This window comes from Neophocaena asiaeorientalis, unplaced genomic scaffold, assembly GCF_003031525.2.
Source record: "Neophocaena asiaeorientalis asiaeorientalis breed wild unplaced genomic scaffold, Neophocaena_asiaeorientalis_V1.1 scaffold171, whole genome shotgun sequence".
In the NCBI taxonomy this organism is placed as follows: domain Eukaryota; kingdom Metazoa; phylum Chordata; class Mammalia; order Artiodactyla; family Phocoenidae; genus Neophocaena; species Neophocaena asiaeorientalis.
The window spans coordinates 7,732,197-7,751,063 of record NW_020174013.1 but is presented as its reverse complement, the minus strand read 5'-3'; the positions used below and the strand labels follow the sequence as shown (position 1 = coordinate 7,751,063).

Genomic DNA, 18,867 nt, shown 5'->3' with positions numbered 1-18,867 from the left:
TCCAACACATTTTCATACATTTAGAAGAGTGATCTTAAAATATAAATTAAATCATGTCACTTTGTAGCTTAAAACCTTTCCAGAAGTTCTTAACACATAAACATTAACTCCATTTTCCTAGTCATGTTCCCAAAGACTGCAAGATCTAGCCCCAATCTCATTTCTTGCCACTTTGCCCACATTCACTTTGGTCAAGCTACAACGGTCATCTCCTGGATCAAAGAACAGAACTCTTTCCCATCTATTTCAGGACCTTTACATACTAATCCCTAATCCCATTCACGCCTGCATGTCTAGTTCTTTTTCCTATTTTATGTCTTGATTAAATATTACCTCCTGAGAAAGGCCATTTCTGACCATGGTAATCAAAGTAACTGAAGCTCATTTTTTACCTTAACCTTGTTTCCTTCTCACTACTTTACCACAGTTATTACTTCAGTGTCCTTTTTTGTTTTGTCTTTCCAGCTGAAATGTAAATTCTATAAGGGCAGGGTCCATGTCATCAGTTCAATAATGCTTCCCTATTGTCTGAGACAGTGCATGACGTAGTAATAAATACTGTTGAGTGAATGACTGTCCCCATAAATAGGGGCCTACGTCTATTTTATAGAATGCCATTCTGTGGGTTGCAGTATAATTCTTGAACCTAAGTCCCCAAATAAAGGATTGAGCTAGACGAAATAAAACTGAGAGTGTAGTTAAGGAAATACCAGGCATAGGGAGCAACATTTGTAAGAGCCCCACATCGAGAGAGGGCAATCCCTACAAGTACTGTAGCCAAAATGGTCAAAGATGAACCAGAAAAAGTAAGCAGGGGCCAGATCATGTATAGGCAGTTGTGTAAATCTTGTGAGAAATTTGAACTGCATCCTAAAAGCAATAGAAAGTCATTGAAAAATGTAGATGCAATCAGATTTGCATTTTAGAAGAATCCCTCTGACAGAATTGCAGAAAATAGATTGGAAGTAGGAAGCCTTGTCAGTAAGGTGAATGAAGATGAGAGCCTAAACTAAGGACATAGCCAGAAAAATGGAGAAAAGTGTAAGATTTGAGGGAGGATTGAAGAGATAGAATCAGTCAGACTTCACAGTTACAGTGATTACATTTTATTTGGGGCATTTTAGTAGAATAATAGAGAACATAGGGTGATAATCTCTGATCTATTTGGATTCTAAAATCCAGAAGTCCCTTACAAAAATATTTACTTATTATTTTTTTTTTTGCAAAACCTGACCTAAACTGACACAGAGCTACTCTGATCTTTATTTATCCACTTAGTAGAGTTCCCCAACCAGGGATTGAACCTGGGCCATGGGAGTGAAAGCACCGAGTCCTAACTGCTGAACTGCCAGGGAATTCCCTCCGATTTCTTACTGTATTTGATTGCAGGCTGATATCCCCCTTAACTGGGATAGACATCATGTTAACTTTTCAAAATCACAACATTTGAAAACACATGTGGATCATCTTTATGTTTCGAACAGACTTATTTCACAGTCACATGTATAGCCTTACCGTTACTCAGATGTTAAGGGTGAGGAAGGAGAAGGAGTAAATGTAACTCACTACTGATTTGGAGACTTTACTCATCAGCTGGGTATATGAGTCTGGAAGTTGGGAAGAGTGGTCCATGTATAGGTAGTGGTTGAAGCCATAAAAGGCATGACACTGTATTTACTTCTGTGCTACTTATTATTATTATATAATTATTATTATTTAAATTTTTTCCCTCTTTCCATTACATTGGTAAGTCCCTGAAGACAAGAATTTTACAATGTACATCTTTATATGCCCAACACGTAGCATTAATGACTGCCACATACTAGATAACCAGTAAATGTTTGTGGATGACTTAATAGTTGAATGAATGATATTTTCTTTTCATGTAACCATAAATTTTACTGCTTGAAGAAAGACCAAAGAAATCATGTAATCTGAGCTTTCTTTAGGTCTTTGGTCTATTTTGAATTTATTTTTTGTACGTGCTATGAGGGGTGAGAGTTTGACTTCATTCTTTTGCTTGTGAATATCCACTTAGCCCAGCATCATTTGTTGAAAAGACTGTGCTTTTCCCATCAAATTTTCTTAGCACGCTTATCAAAAATCTACTGACCATAAATGTAAGGGTTTATTTCTGGACTGTTAGTTCTATCCTGTTGATCTGTATGTCTGTCCTTAGGCCAGTACTACACTCTTGATTGCCATAACATTCTAGTAAGTTTTGAAATCAGGAAATGTGTGAGTTCTTTCTTTATAAATGAAAAAACTAAAGTCACTGAGCCCAAGATAAAATTTTAAAAAATTATAAAAATTAATGGAGTCAGAACCAAACCTCAGGTAACTTGATTCACATCACCTTTCTTTTAAATATCTTTTATTATAAGTCACTACAGATATATACAAAGAGAGAGAGAACACAATAGCAAATACCCATGTATCCACTACTCAGTGTGACTTTTTTCTTAACCAGAAAAGTTACAGATGTATTTGAAGACTCCTATGTACTTCCCTGATCACAGTATCTTCCTTACCTCCCCAGTGGTGATCATTGTCCTTAACCTCTTTCCATTCTTTTTCTTTTTTTTTTTTTTGTGGTACACGGGCCTCTCACTGTTGTGGCCTCTCCCGTTGCGGAGCACAGCCTCTGGACGTGCAGGCTCAGCAGCCATGGCTCACGGGCCCAGCCGCTCCGCGGCATGTGGGATCTTCCCGGACCAGGGCACGAACCCATGTTCCCTGCATCGGCAGGCGGACTCTCAACCACTGCGCCACCAGGGAAGCCCCATTCTATTTTTATGTAATTTGATAGCATATATATTTGTATACACTGATCATATATTGTTTTGCATGTTTTACAACTTTAGGTAAATAATGTACATACAATTGTATAACTTGCTTTGCTGTTCAACATTCTGATTTTGAGGTTCCACGTTAATATATGTATCTGTCTCATTTTTTACAACTGCTGCGTAATATTCTATGATATGCCACAATTAATCTGTTTTCTTTGGACAAGCATGTAGGTTGTTTCCAATTTCCAGACTTACCCAACAAAAAAGCTGCAGAGCACAATCTTGTATCTCCTTATCCATGTGTGCTTGTCTTTCTCTAGAGTCTATATCTAGAATTGGAATTCCTAATTGTATTCACATCCTAATGTTTCTTGTTAAATTAATTTCTGAATTGATAGAACTATCTTACACTCAGATAGAAAGGGATATATAAGAATCCTATCTCTATATCTTGAATAACATTTGATATTATCAGACCTTTTTGCCCTGCTGATGGGTAAATAGTATGTCATTATTGCTTAATTTTCATTGCCCTAATAATGAGGTTGAGCATCTCTTCATGTTTATTGACATCATTGGTTTTGTCTTCCTGAATTGCTTATTGATGATGTTTGACCATTTTTCCTATTGAGTTTGTCTTTTTCTTACTGATTCATAGGAGGTTTTTACATATCCTTTGTCTTTTATTTGTGCATAGATATCTTCTCTATATTTGTGCTCTTTTCACTTTATGATATCTTTTGTTAAATGTCTTTAAATTTTTATGCTTTGTGCTCTCTGTGTTTCATTCAATTCAGCAATTATTTGTTGAACACCTGCTATGCATCATTCTACCCATTGGGTATATAGCATTGAGCAAAGGAAACAAAGATACCTGCCTTCATGGAGCTTATCATTCTACTTCTAGGGATAGAGAAAGAATAAAAAAATATGTGAGTAAAATATAAAGTATGTCAGAGGCAATAAGTACAATGAAAAATAAAATAGGACAAGGAAATATTAGATAGGCCATGTTGGGATAGGGTGAACTGTGATTTTAGTAGAGTGGTCAAGGCAAGCCTAACTGAGATGACATTTGAGCAATAGCTTCAAGTAGGTGTTTGGGCATAGGGCACAGTAAGTTCTAAGAAAGTAAGGTGGGAGCAAGCCTAACATATTCAAGAAACATCAAAGAGGCCAGTGTGGCTCAGAGTAGGTGGTTGAGGGAGGAATGTAGTAGCAGATGAGGTCAGCAAGGTAATGGGGCAAGATCCTTTAGGCTCTTGCAGACCATTATAAGGATTTTTCCTCTTGAGTGAGATGGGAAAACCATTGGATGGGGTTTTGAGTGAAGGAGTGATATAATCTGACTTCAGTCTCACTCTAGTTCCTTTGTTGAAAATAGACTATAGAAGATAGAGGCAGAAACAGAGCATTTTGGCTATTGCAGTAATCCAAAGGAGAAACGATACTGGTACCACCAGCATAGTACAAGGTGAGAAGTGGTCAGATTCTAGATATATCTTGAAAGTAGAATTGACAAGGTTTGCAGATCACTTGATTGTGGCAAGAGAGAAAGACAAAGAAGACTAATACTTTCAAGCATGAGCAGCTTGGAAAGAGTTATTTATGAAAATAGGAAAGATTGCCTACAGAACAGGAGGTTTTTGTGGGGAGAGGGTACATGGGGAAGTTGGATGTTCAGTTTTGGACATTTTTGACATACTTGTTAGACATATAAATTTAGGAGTCCTCTGCACATAAATAGCTTTTAAGGTCATGAGACTGGATGAGATCACCAAAGGAATTAGTGTACACTATAGATAAAGAAGTGGTCCAGGGTATTTTGATGGTAAGAGCCAAGGAGTTGAGTAGGAACTAGCTAAAGACACTGAGAAGGGCCAGTGAGATAGGAGGCAAACAATGAGAATGAGGTGTCCTGGAAGCCAAGTGAAGAAAAGTGTTTTTAGGAGGAGGAGGTCATCAACTGTTTCATAATGCTGATAGGTCAAGTACTGTGAATACCTAGAATTAACATTTGTACTTTGTGATGTAGTGGCCATCAGTGACCTTTTTTTTTTTAATGAAGTAATATCTTATTTTTTTTAATTATTATTTTATATTGGAGTATAGTTCATTAACAGTGTTGTGTTTCAGGTGTACAGCAAAGTGATTCAGTTATACGTATACACGTATCTATTCTTTTTCAGATTCTTTTCACACTTAGGTTATTACAGAATATTGAGCAGAGTTCCCTGTACTGTCCTTGTTCGTTATCTATTTTAAATATAGTAGTGTGTATATGTCAATCCCAAACTCCCAATTTATCCCTCCCCCCACCCACCTTTCCCCTTGGTTAGCCATAAGTTTTTCTTTTTTAAAAAAGTGTTATTTATTTTTTGGATGCGTTGGGTCTTCGTTGCTGCGTACGGGTTTTTCTCTAGTTGTTGTGAATGGGGGCTACTGTTTGTCGCAGGGCGTGGACTTCTCGTTGCAGTGCATGGGCTTCTCATTGTGGTGGCTTCTCTTATTGCAGAGCACGGGCTCTAGGCACGCGGGCTTCAGTAGTTGCATCACGTGAGCTCAGTAGTCGCGGCATGCACACTTCATAGTTGTGGCACGTGGGCTCAGTAGTTGTGGCTCATAGGCTGTAGGGCACCTGGGCTTCAGTAGTTGTGGGGCATGGGCTCTAGAGCTCAGGCTCCATAGTTGTGGCGAACAGGCTTAGTTGCTCCACGGCATGTGGGATCTTCCCAGACCAGGGATCGAACCCATGCCCCCTGCATTGACAGGAAGATTATTCGTGGTGCCACCAGGGAAGTCCCAAACGATAAGTTTGTTTTCTAAGTCTGTGAGTCTGTTTCAGTTTGGAAATAAGTTCATTTGTATCATTTTTTTAAGATTCCACATATAAGCGATGTCGTATGATATTTGCCTTTCTCTGTCTGACTTCACTTAGTATGATAATCTCTGGGTCCATCCATGTTGCTACAAATGGCACTATTTCATTCTTTTTAATGGCTGAATAATATTCCAATGTATATGTGTACCACATCTTCTTTATCCATTCCTCTGTCGATGGGCATTAAGGTTGCTTCCATTCTTGGCTATTGTAAACAGCACTGCAATGAACATTGGGGGTGCATGCATCCTTTCAAACCATGGTTTTCTCCAGATATATGCCCAGGAGTGGGATTGCTTGATCATATGGTAGCTCTATTTTTAGTTTTTTTAAGGAACCTCCATATTGTTCTCCATTGTGGCTGTACCAATTTACATTCCCACCAACAGTGTAGGAGGGTTCCCTTTTCTTCACACTATCTCCAGCATTTATTGTTTGTGGACTTTTTTTTTTTTTTTACGGTATGCAGGCCTCGCACTGTTGTGACTTCTCCCATTGTGGAGCACAGGCTCCGGACGCACAGGCTCAGCGGCCATGGCTCGTGGGCCTAGCCGCTCCGCAGCATGTGGGATCTTCCCGGACCGGGACATGAACCCATGTCCCCTGCATCGGCAGGTGGCCTCTCAACCACTGCGCCACTAGGGAAGCCCTGTAGACTTTTGATGATGACCATTATGACTGGTGTGAGGTGATATCTCATTGTAGTTTTGGTGTGCATTTCTCTAATAATTAGTGATGTTGAGCATCTTTTCATGTGCCTCTTGGCCACCTGTATGTCTTTGGAGAAATGTCTATTTAGGTCTTCTGCCCATTTTTTGATTGGGTTGTTTGTTTTTTTTGATATTGAGCCACATGAGCTGTTTGTAAGTTTGGAGATTAATCCCTTGTTGATCGCATCTTTGCAAATATTTTCTCCCATTCTGTGGGTTGTCTTTTCGTTTTGTTTATGGTTTCCTTTGCTGTGCAAAAGCTTTTGAGTTTAATTAGGTCCCATTTGTTTATTTTTGTTTTTATTTCCATTACTCTAGGAGATGGATTGAAAAAGATCTTGCTGCGATTTATGTCAAAGGGTGTTCTGCCTATGTTTTCCTCTAAGAGTTTTATAGTATCTGCTGTTACATTTAGGTCTTTAATTCATTTTGAGTTTATTATTATGTATGGTGTTAAAGAATGTTCTAATTTCATTCTTTTACATGTAGCTGTCCAGTTTTCCCAGCACTATTTATTGAAGAGACTGTCTTTTCTCAATTGTGTAGTCTTGCCTCCTTTGTCGTAGATTAGTTGACCATCGGCGCATGGGTTTATCTCTGGGCTTTCTATCCTGTTCCATTGATCTATATTTCTGTTTTTGTGCCAGTACCATACTGTCTTGATTACCGTAGCTGTGCAGTATAATTTGAAGTCAGGAAGCCTGATTCCTCCAGCTCTGTTTTTCTTTCTCAAGATTGCTTTGGCTATTCAGGGTCTTTTGTGTCTCCATACAAATTTTAAAATTTTTTGTTCTAGTTCTGTGCAAAATACCGTTGGTAATTTGATAGGGATTGCATTGAATCTGTAGATTGCCTTGGTAGTATAGTCATTTTGACAGTATTGATTCTTACAATCTAAGAACATGGTGTGTCTTTCCATCTGTGTCATCTTCGATTTCTTTCATCAGTGTCCTATAGTTATGCGGTTATAGGTCTTTTGTCTCCTTAGGTAGGTTTATTCCTAGATATTTTATTATTTTTGATGCAAGAGTAAATGGGATTGTTTCTTTAATTTCTCTTTCTGATCTTTTGTTGTTACTGCATAGAAATGCAATAGATTTCTAGGTATTAATTTTGTATCCTGCAACTTTACTGAATTCATTGATGAGCTCTAGTAGTTTTCTGGTAGCTTATTCAGAATTTTCTACGGATAGCATCATGTCATCTGCAACAGTGACAGTTTTACTTCTTCTTTTCTGATTTGGATTCTTTGTATTTCTTTTTATTCTTTGATTGCCATGCCTAGGACTTGCAAAACTATGTTGAATGAAAGTGACAAGAGTGGACATCTTTGTCTTGTTCCTGATCTTAGAGGAAATACTTTCAGCTTTTCACCACTGAGTTTGATATTAGCTATAGTTTTGACATATATGGCCTTTATTATGTTGAAATATGTTCTCTCTATACCAACTTTCTGGAGACTTATCATCATAAATGGGTGTTGAATTTTGTCAAAAGCTTTTTCTATTGAGATGATCGTATGGTTTTTATTCTTTAATTTGTTGATGTGGTGTGTCATACTGATTGTTTTGTGGATATTGAAAAATCCTTGCATCCCTGGGATAAACCCCACTTTTTCATGGTGTATGATCCTTTTAATATATCGTTGGATTCAGTCTGCAAATATTTTGTTGAAGATTTTAGCATCTATCTTCATCAGTGATACTGGCCTGTAATTTTCTTTTTTTGTGGTATCTTTGTCTGATTTTGGTATTAGGGTGATGGTGGCCTCATAGAATGAGTTTGGGAGTGTTCCTTCCTCTGCAGTTTTTTGGAAGAGTTTCAGAAGGATAGGTGTTAACTCTTCTCTAAATGTTTGATAGAATTCACCTGTGAAGCCATCTGGTCCTGGACTTTTGTTAGTTGGGAGTTTTTTAATCACAGATTTCAATTTCACTACTTGTTATTGGTCTGTTCATATTTTCCATTCTTCCTGGGTCAGTCTTGGGAGATTGTACCTTTCTAAGAATTTGTCCATTTCTTCTAGGTTGTCCATTTTATTGGCATATAGTTGCTTGTAGTAGTCTCTTATGATCCCTTGTATTTCTGTGGTGTCCATTGTAACTTCTCCTTTTTCATTTCTAATTTTATTGATTTGAGCCCTCTACCTTTTTTTCTTGAGGAGTCTGGTTAAAGGTTTATCAATTTTGTTTATCTTTTCATAGAACCAGCTTTTAGTTTCATTGATCTTTTCTGTTGTTTTCTTTGTCTCTATTTCATTTATTTATTCTCTGATCTTTATGATTTCTTTTACTAACTTTGAGTTTTGTTTGTTCTTCTTTCTCTATTTGCTTTAGGTGTGAGGTTAGGTTGTTTGAGATTTTCTTGTTTCCTGAGGTAAGATTTTATTGCTATCAACTTCTCTCTTAAGACTGCTTTTGTTGTGTCCCATAGGTTTTGGATTGGCATGCTTTTGTTTTTATTTGTCTCTGGGTATTTTTTGATTTCCTCTTTGATTTCTTCAGTGATCCATTAGTTGTTTAGTAGCATATTGTTTAGTCTCCACGTGTTTGTGTTTTTTACAGTTTTTTGTTTTGTTTTGTTTTACAGTTTTCTTTTCCTAGCATTGTAGTTGGAAAAGATTCTTGGTACAATTTCAGTTTTCTTAAATTACCAAGGCTCACTTTGTGGCCCACCGTGTGATCAATCCTGGAGAGTGTTCCATGGGTACTGGAGAAGAATGTGTATTCTGCTGCTTTTGGATGGAATGCTCTGTAAATATCAATTAAGTTCATCTGGTCTAATGTGTCATTTAAGACCTGTGTTTCCTTATTGATTTTCTGTCTGGATCATCTGTCCATTGATGAAAGTGGGGTGTTAAAGTCCCCCACTATTGTGTTACTGTTGATTTCCTCTTTTACAGCTGTTAGCAGTTGCCTTATTTATTGAGGTGCTCCTATGTTGGGTGCATGTATATTTATAATTGGTATATCTTTTTCTTGGATTGATCCCTTGATCATTATGTAGTATCCTTCCTTGTCTCTTGTAACATTCTTTATTTTAAAGTCTATTTAGTCTGATATGAGTATTGCTACTCCAGCATTCTTTTATTTCCATTTGCATGGGATAGCTTTTTCCATCCCCTCACTTTCAGTCTGTATGTGTCCCTAGATCTGAAGTGGATCTCTTGTAGACAGCATATATATGGGTCTTATTCTTGTATCCATTTAGCCAGTCTTTGTCTTTTGTTGGATCATTTAATCCATTTACATTTAAAGTAATTATCGACATGTATGTTCTTATTGCCATTTTGTTAATTGTTTTGGATTTGTTTTTGTAGGTTTCTTTTCAACCCTTCCTCTTTTGTTCTCTTGTGATTTGATGACTAACTTTACTGTTGTGTTTGGATTCCTTTTTCTTTTTTGTGGTGTATCTATTGTAGATTTTCGGTTTGCAGTTACCATGAGGTTTTGATATAGCAGTCTATATGTAAACAAGATTGTTTTAAGTTGCTGGTCTTTTAATTTCAAATCCATTTCCAATATCCTCCATTTGTACTCTCCTCACGATTGCTGGTTTTGATATCATATTTATATGTGGATCATTTCCTACCTTTACTGTATGTTTGCCTTTACCAGTGAGCTTTTCCATTCTTAATTTTCTTGTTTCTAGTTGTAACCTTTTCTTTTCCACCTTGAGAAGTTCCTTTAGCATTTGTTGCAAAGCTGGTCTGGTGGTGCCAAATTCTCTTAGCTTTTGCTTGTCTATAAAGCTTTTGATTTCTCCATTGAATCTGAATGAGAGCCTTGCTGATTGGAGCATTCTTGGTTGTAGGTTCTTCCCTTTCATCACTTTAAATATATCCTCCACTCCCTTCTGGCTTGCAGAGTGTCTGCTAAGAAATCAGCTGATAACCTTATGAGAATTCTCTTGTATGTTATTTGTTGCTCTTCCATGTTGCTTTTATTATTTTTTCTTTGTCTTTAATTTTTGTCAGTTTGATTACTATGTGTCTCGGCATGTTCCTCCTTCGGTTTATCTTGCCTGGGACTCTCTGTGCTTCTTGGGCTTGAGTGACTGTTTCCTTTCCCACGTTAGGGAAGTTTTCAGCTATTATCTCTTCAGATATTTTCTCAGGTCCCTTCTCTCTGTCTTGTTCCTCTGGGATCCCTATAATGTGAATGTTGGTGCCTTTAATGTTGTCTCAGAGGTCTCTTAGACTGTCCTCATTTCTTTTCATTCTTTTTTCTTTATTCTGTTCCATAGCAGTGATTTCCACCATTCTATCTTCCAGCTCACTTATCTGTTCTTCTGCCTCAGTTATTCTGCAATTGATTCCTTCAAGTGTATTTTTCATTTCAGTTATTTTATTGTTCATCTCTGTTTGTTTGTTCTTTAGTTCTTCTCTGTCTTTGTTAAACATTTCTTGTATATTCTGAGTCTGTGCCTTTTCCAAGATCTTGGATCATCTTTACTATCATTACTCTGAACTCTTTTTCAGGTAGATTGCCTATCTCCACTTCACTTAGATGTTCTTCTGTGGTTTTATCTTGTTCCTTCATTTGGGACATATTCCTCTGCCATCTCATTTTGTCTAACTTTCTGTGATTATGGTTTCTGTTCCACAGGCTACAGGATTGTAGTTTTTCTTGTTTCTGCTGTCTGCCTGCTGGTGGATGAGCCTAAGAGGCTTGTCCAGCCTTCCTGGTGGGAAGGACTGGTTCCTGCCCATTGGTGGGTGGGGCTGGGTCTTGTCCCTCTGGTGGGCAGGGCCATGTCAAGGGGTGTGTTTAGCAGGAAGCTCTGTGCTCAGAAACACTTTAAGCAGCCTGTCTGCTGATGTGTTCCTGCCCTGTTGGTTGTTTGGCCTGACATATCCCAGCACTGGAGCCTACAGGCTGTTGGGTGAGGCCAGGTCTTGGTGAGAAAATTGCAGCCACCAGTAGGGCTCACGCCAATGAGTACTCCCCAGAACTACTGCTGCTGGTGTCTTTGTCCCCACAGTGAGCCACAGCCACCCCCTGCCTCCACAGAAGACCCTCCAATACCAGCCAGTAGGTCTGGCCCAGGCTCTTTTGAGGTCATTTATTTTTTCCCTTGGCCCTGGTGCACATGAGACTTTGTGTGCACCCTCCAAGAGTGCAGTTTCTGTTTCCCCTAGTCCTGTGGAATTCCTGCTATCAAAACCTGCTGGCCTTCAAAGCCAGATTCTCTGAGGGTCCTCCTCCCTTTGCCAGACGCCCAGGCTGGTGAGCCTGATGTGGGGCTCAGAACTTTTGCCCCTGTGGGAGAACTTTTCTGGTACGATTATTTTCCAGTTTGTGGGTCATCTACCCGATGGGTATGGTATTTGATTTATCAGGATTGCCCCCCTCCTACCATCTTGTTGTGGCTTCTTTGTCTTTGGATGTAGAATATCTTTTTTTTGGTAGGTTCCAGGAATTTTTTGCCAGTGTTGTTCAGCAGTTAGTTGTGATTTGGGTGTTTTCATAAGAAGAGCTGAGCTCACATCTTTCTACTCTGCCATCTTGTCTCTCCCCCCCCCATAATATCTCTGGCCATCAGTGACCTTGACAAGAGCAGTCAGTGGAATGAGAAGGGCAAAAATCTTACTGGGCTCAAGGAGACAAATTAGAAGCAGGGAGCATTGGAAACAATTAGTTTCCTTCATTTAACAGTCACTTTTTGAATAAGAAAATAAGCAGCATATATAACTAGATATTTTAAATGAATATAATTAAGAGCCTTGAAAAGAGTTTCACAGATGATTAGTATGGTTTTGTGTAAAAAAAGAGAGATCATTTATTAAGTCAAGGAAGTTCCTCTCTTCCTAATTTAAGGTTTTTATCATTTTTTAAGTGCACTATTTTCTGTTTTTTTCTGCATTAATGGAAATGGGCCTAAGATTTATTTCCTTTATTTGTGATTGATGGATTTTTCTAACATTGGACCATCCTTTCATTCTTAAGGTAAATCCTACTTGGTCACATAGGATTTTATTGTTACTATTACTGTTTTTATTATGTGTTTTTAAAAATACATTGATTTATGAATTTTAGAGTTTTTTCAATCCATATTTTACAGTAAGATTGGTTTTTAATTGTCTAATGTTGTCACTGTCTAGTTTTAGTGTCAGGGTTATATTAGCGTGATAAAATAAGTTGAGTAGTTTTAAATAGTTGGCATTTTTTTTCTTAAATAGTTGACATATGAGATTATCTTTTCCTTGAGGATTAGAGAAAGCTACCTTTGAAAGTATCTGGGTTTTGTGTCTCTTTTAAGAAGGGAACACTTAGTTATCAATTTCTTTGATATTTATTAGCTTATACAGCTTTTCTTTTTTTTTAGTTGGTTTTGGTAATTTATTTTCTGCAATATTATCCATTCTATCATGTTTTCAAATATGTTAGCATAAAGGATGTTATTTTAAGTTTTAATAATCTTTACTATATCTGTAATTATGTCATTTTTTTCACTCGTAATGTTTTATCATTTTTTTAATCAGTTTTGCTATACATGTCTTTCTTAGTACTTTTTTTTTTCTTTTTTTTTTTGCGATACACAGGCCTCTCACTGTTGTGGCCTCTCCTGTTGCGGAGCACAGGCTCCGGACGCACAGGCTCAGCGGCCATGGCTCACAGGCCCAGCTGCTCTGCCGCGTGTGGGATCCTCCCGGGCCGGGGCACGAACCCACGTCCCCTGCATCAGCAGGCGGACTCTTCAACCACTGTGCCACCAGGGAAGCCCCTTAGTACATTTTTTAAAAGAACCAACTTTTTTATTTTTTTGGTCTTCTCATTAGTTACTGTATCAACTTAATTGAAACAAATTAATTTTACTTCCTTCTAGTTCCTTTAGGTTTACTCTTCTCTTTTTCTGTATTAAATTGAAATGTTTCACGTTAACATTATTTCAGGAAGACACATAATCTCAACTTGTCCCATTATTAATGGTGCTAAGCTTGACAATTTCAGTTAAGGTGATAACTGCTAGTTCTCTCCATTATTAACAGGCCATTATTCCCTTTGCAGTTACTAAGTAGACTTAAGGTAATACTTCGTGCAAATATTTTATTACCTGACATCATTTCATTTAATGAGTTTAATAACCAAGGATGATCTTTACCCTAATCATTTGTTTCACTGGGGGTTGCTAATGATTTTCTATTTCTGTTATTCTTTCTACATTTATTAGGTGGTAGTATTCTGTTAAGAAGAGTTTCCCCCTTTTTTTGTACCCTCTTTTTATTTTTTTTATTTTAGTTAGGTGTGTTTGGTTTTTGCTTCTTTTTAAATTGTTGTTTTTATTTTTTTCAGTTTATTATAATCAATTACAGTCATTATTGTTTTTGATGCTCAAACCGTCCCAAATGTGGCTAGTAGGAACCCCTTTAAACTGGCCTTTGTGTTCTTTTGACACATCTCCATGAACCTTTGAACACTTCTTGCTTTCTGACACAAAATGACGTAAGCCTACTTTTTACTCTCCCTGCCCCAGACTTGGAATGAGCCTTTAATTAATAGCACCATCTTGACTAAAAGCTGCCCACTGTTCTTCTGTTGTGCTATTTTCTGTTTTTAGAGTTCATTATTATTTGCTGTAATAAAGTTTACAGAGACTTTCCTGGCAGTCCAGTGGTTGACTCCATGCCTCCACTGTAGGGGGCACAGGTCTGATCCCTGGTTGGGGAACTAAGATCCTGCATGCCACGTAGTGTAGCCAAAAAATAAATTAATAAAATGTGAAGTTCATATTCCATTCTCTTGTCTTATGAGTTTCCGTTGTAAAATGGTTTTGTGGTGGGCCACCCAGAAGGTGGGAAGGAATGCTGCTTTTTTCCACTAATTGAGTGATACTGTACATGTAACTTTCTTAAAATTTAAAGCTCTCCTCACCTCAGCTCCTTTAGGTAGTATATTCCCTTAAAACCAATAGACTATTCATGTATTAAGACAGTGTTCCCCAATCTTTTTGGCACCAGGGACCAGTTTTGTGGAAGACAGTTTTTGCGTGGACGGGCGGAGGGGGGGAGGATGGTTCAGGTGCTAATGCGAGCGATGGGGAGCAGCAGATGAAGCTTTGCTCGCTCGCCTGTCACTCACCTCCGGCTGTATGGCCCACTTCCTAGCAGGCCACAGACAGGTACCAGTTCGCAGCCCAGAGGTTGGGAACCCCTGCATTAAGATACTTGGCTAAAATGGATAGGTTTAGCTGCATACCCTGATGGTAATGCTAGCTGGCATTGAAATGAAAGCTTAAAACACCCAGTGGGTATTCTTGGCGACAGAACTTAAACCAAAACCAATTTGGAGTACTTTATGATTATTATATAAAATCTCAGTTTCCCTGGAAGTAATTCCTTTCGAGGAATTACTTACAAAACTCTCGAATTCTACTTCCATTTTATTAAGGCAGTTAAAAATCCTATTGCTTTCAGGGTTATTTTGGTTCATGTAAGCTCAGTTTATTTGGATTTGTGACACAGAAAAAGGTTAATCAAGAGTGTAAAATAAGTTTAGGAGGATAGATATTGGGCCCAGCCCTGTTGCCTTAGCCTGGCATTGGCCATGGCTCTCAATAAGAATGGGTGTTTAAAAGCGGCAGAGCCGGGCTTCCCTGGTGACGCAGTGGTTGAGAGTCCGCCTGCCAATGCAGGGGACACGGGTTCGTGCCCCGGTCTGGGAAGATCCCACATGCCGCGGAGCGGCTAGGCCCATGAGTCATGGCCGCTGAGCCTGCGTGTCCGGAGCCTGTGCTCTGCAACGGGAGAGGCCACAACGGTGAGAGGCCCACGTACCACAGAGCCCAGCTCCTCACCTACAGTGTGCTAGGAGCTGCAAGGTAGTAGAAAGAGATACTCTTTTCATAGCTATCCTGACTGTACTTCAAAAGTTCTAATAGGAATTAACAGAATAGATAAGCATATATCTGGATATGAAAAGGTAGCTTCTACCACTAAGTTATAGTTTCAAGATAGATTTCTAGCGATCTTCTGATTTGTGCCTTGGTTGATAATAGGAAATTATTGGTATAGATATTTTGCCTCACTAAAGGTTAACACTAGATTTTGTAGAAATACTAAAAAAAAAAAAAGCCTTTAGAATTTGAATTTCAAATCATTAATCATATTAATTTTATTATTGAAGTAGAGACTTCAATTGAAGTAGAGACTGAATGATTTAGACTACTGTAATAGCCATTGTTGGTAATGTGAATCTAGTCCAAATCATAAAGCATCTCAAAAACTCTAAAAACCTTTGTGAATGATTATTTTTTCATTTAATTTGCTTTGGTGATTTTTCTGTTTTATTCTTGTGTTTAATTTTAGACTGTGTAAACTCCTTGTGATATAAACTGTATTTATAGCTTACATTCTCTACACTGTTGGTAAAGTATCATGGATACCCTTGTGCAATAAATATTTACCAGCTGTTGCAGGTCCTAACCAAAGGCTTAGTGCTCTTTCTGGCACAAATCACTACAGTTGTCATCTTTGGCAGAAAGCTGACATTTAAAATCTTGGCTAGAATTATTTTCCTTAAGCAAGGGAAACCTGTGGAGTGTTGAATTATTCAACCCTTTATTTATTTATTTTTCTTCTTTTTGCGGTACGCGGGCCTCTCACTGTTGTGGCCTCTCCCGTTGCGGAGCACAGGCTCCGGACGCGCAGGCTCAGCAGCCTTGGCTCACGAGCCTAGCACTCCGCGGCATGTGGGATCTTCCCGGACCGGGGCACGAACCCATGTCCCCTGCATTGGCAGGTGGACTCTCAACCACTGCGCCACCAGGGAAGCCCCTCAACCCTTTTTTTAATTTGACAACTAAGGTTTTGCCTTATCCAAATTTTAATAATTCATATGATATTTATATGCTCACCAGAGATCAACTTACTTAAGCTGTTAGCTTATTAGATACTCCTAATAAGACACTGAGTGCTTTATTTTAGCTTTCACCTATATCTCTACTTGTTAATTTTCCATTATTTTTCCTTTTTGAAGATGAGTATATATATATTTTTTAACCTCAAAGAGAAGCTCTGTTTTATAAAGCATTAATTTGCCTTTTGAGCTAATAAACAGTTCTATGCGGAGGATTCCTTATCTCCATGAGAAGAAAAATTATGGCTAATGAAGATATAAAGTACGAAAAACTTTTTATCATAACTCTTGCTGTGAATAAAATAATAGTGAACATTTATTAATAATGGTAATGTCTTCCTCTCCCTTTGACATTTTCCCCTTTTTAGGAGGTATTCAGTACTTTATAAAACTCAGTAGACTTTTACTTCTCACACCTGGCTATTAAATATGTAAATGTTCATAGGATTTCCTTTACTGCTTTCTCATAATATTTCTGAAGACTTTCCAGCACTTCTTAGTACTACTGCATCTTAAGGACTTAGCCATTTGAATTAATAGTATAGTCATCAAGTATCCACCTTACTTGTTTACATTTTTAAATGAAAAAGAGGAAATAATTTATTGAGCTTATGAAACATTTAAGATCTGTGAAATGCATATTATTTCATAGGTATAGACGTAACGTTGTAGTACTTGAATGAAAAGGAAATAAGAATTACCTTTAAAAAGCAAAGGTTTTCTCCCTAGTTGAAATATTATGATCATACTGATAAAACTTTTTCCAGGAATTTTTGCCTATTAAACAAGAAAACAAAAAATCCCTCTCAGAAAACATGGATGCATTTGAAAAAGTGAGAACAAAATTAGAAACACAGCCACAAGAAGAATACGAAATCATCAATGCAGAGGTAGGATATCATACCTTTTTTTTTAAATCTGATATTACCAGTCAGGATACAAATAAAATACCTTGTGATTTATAAACATAATCCCACATCAAAATTAGACTGCTTTTGGCCTTTAAAATATGCTGAAAAACTTAAAGAACAAAGAGTAAGCTGAGTATGGTCCTTTAAATAAATTATAAAGATCAAAGCCAAGATGAATTTCCAAGCATATAATATTAATTCTGGTTTTTGGAAAAAAACAATTCTGTTTTTAAATTTTTTAAATACTCCCAAGGAGAAGTTCAAATGAAACTAACTCATAATGTTTTATTACTTGAAAATTATTTGATTGTTCTATCTGTACTTTTTTTAGTAAAAGAAAATTCACTTTAAATAGTACAATACCATGAAATCCAAGTATTTGCTTGACTATTTTGTGGTTACCACAGTCATAAATATTCAGTTGAAACAGATTGAACATGCATGTTGAAAATTTTTCAGTAAGATTGGAAAACAGAGCCACAGCTTATGAATGAAAATTACATACGTACTAGAATGGAAATAGCAATAGGTTAAGGATGAGGAATTCCAGATTCAAATTATGCCACTAACTAGCAAGTAGTAATTGTCTTAAGCTACCTGAAATCATATCAGTCAGTTGCATTTAATATGTAGGAATTAGACAAGAGCATGATTCATATATTGGTAATAGTCTTTCAATCTTAAATTGTCTCTATCTGTCACCTTCACAGAGGGTGAGATGCTTTGTGTAAAATCAGATCAAACCGTGGACAATTGGCAGTGACAGCATATTTTAAAGGAAAGACTCTCAGAAAGTAATTGACTAGTTTCAGACTAGTCTAAGTCACAGTTTCCACATCTGCATCATTTTGGATTATCTTAAAGATGCCACTTGATCTCTGTTAATTGTCAAATGTTCCAGAAGTAAAGCTAAAGTGGTTTGTACAGTCACAACTGATGTAGGTTTCGTTAATGCCTTCTCTTTGTTGCCTTTTATATTTATGTATTAAAACTCCTCCAGTGATTGATTGTAAACATATGAAAACCATATCTTAATCACTATATTGTAAAAAGTGATTCATTTTGTATTTTTTATATGTTCATTCATAGACTGCAACACGTTTGCTTATAAAAGATCTCATTTCTTCATCTTGACTAGTCAGATCACTAAACAATTACTTAAATTGTTTTTAAATTATTGAATAAATTGTAATTAAATAAACCATTTGTTTCTTTTCATTGTCAGATTAAACATGGTGGTTTTGTTTATTATCAAGAGGGCTGCTGTTTGGTTCGTTCCAAAGATGAAGAAGGTACAAAACAGTTTTTCCTTTTAAGAAATATCTGATTTTTCAGGTTTCACATTTTTCATTGGAAATTTGGTATTGATTTTTCAAAGGTATAGAAAATATCTGTTTTCAATTTCTGGTTTTTTTCTCTTTTTTTAAATGAGTAGTTTTTTAATTTCTGGGTTTGCCTAAGATATAATTAACAGCTACATTCAGAAGCTTTGGCAGAGAGAATGGAGGTGGGAACCAGCATTTTTTGAGCATCTACCAAATCCTGGATACTGTGCTAGGCACTATATAGACTATTCAGGGTCACTTAACGTTTTCTTACTTTTCTAGGTTCTATATAGACTATAACTATCAAGTAACATCACATAGGTTGATGCATTGAATAATATTGAATAGCGTAGGGTAGTATTAAATACTAATGCCATTTTCTGTACACATC

At 37.2% G+C, this 18,867-nt stretch overlaps 1 protein-coding gene across 4 annotated transcripts in view; it reads left to right on the top strand.

Annotated features, from left to right (window-relative positions):
• Window positions 1-18,867, top strand: part of PREPL (prolyl endopeptidase like) — a 57,233-nt gene that overhangs the window by 9,178 nt on the left and 29,188 nt on the right. For all 4 annotated transcript variants that reach the window (XR_003004279.1, XM_024753465.1, XM_024753464.1 and 1 more), the window contains 2 exons: window positions 17,008-17,130; window positions 18,377-18,443. Coding sequence is in view for 3 of the 4 variants with exons in the window: in XM_024753464.1 (XP_024609232.1) it covers window positions 17,008-17,130; window positions 18,377-18,443 (190 nt within the window). In the remaining variant the exon portion in view is untranslated. The remainder of the gene's footprint in view (window positions 1-17,007; window positions 17,131-18,376; window positions 18,444-18,867) is intronic.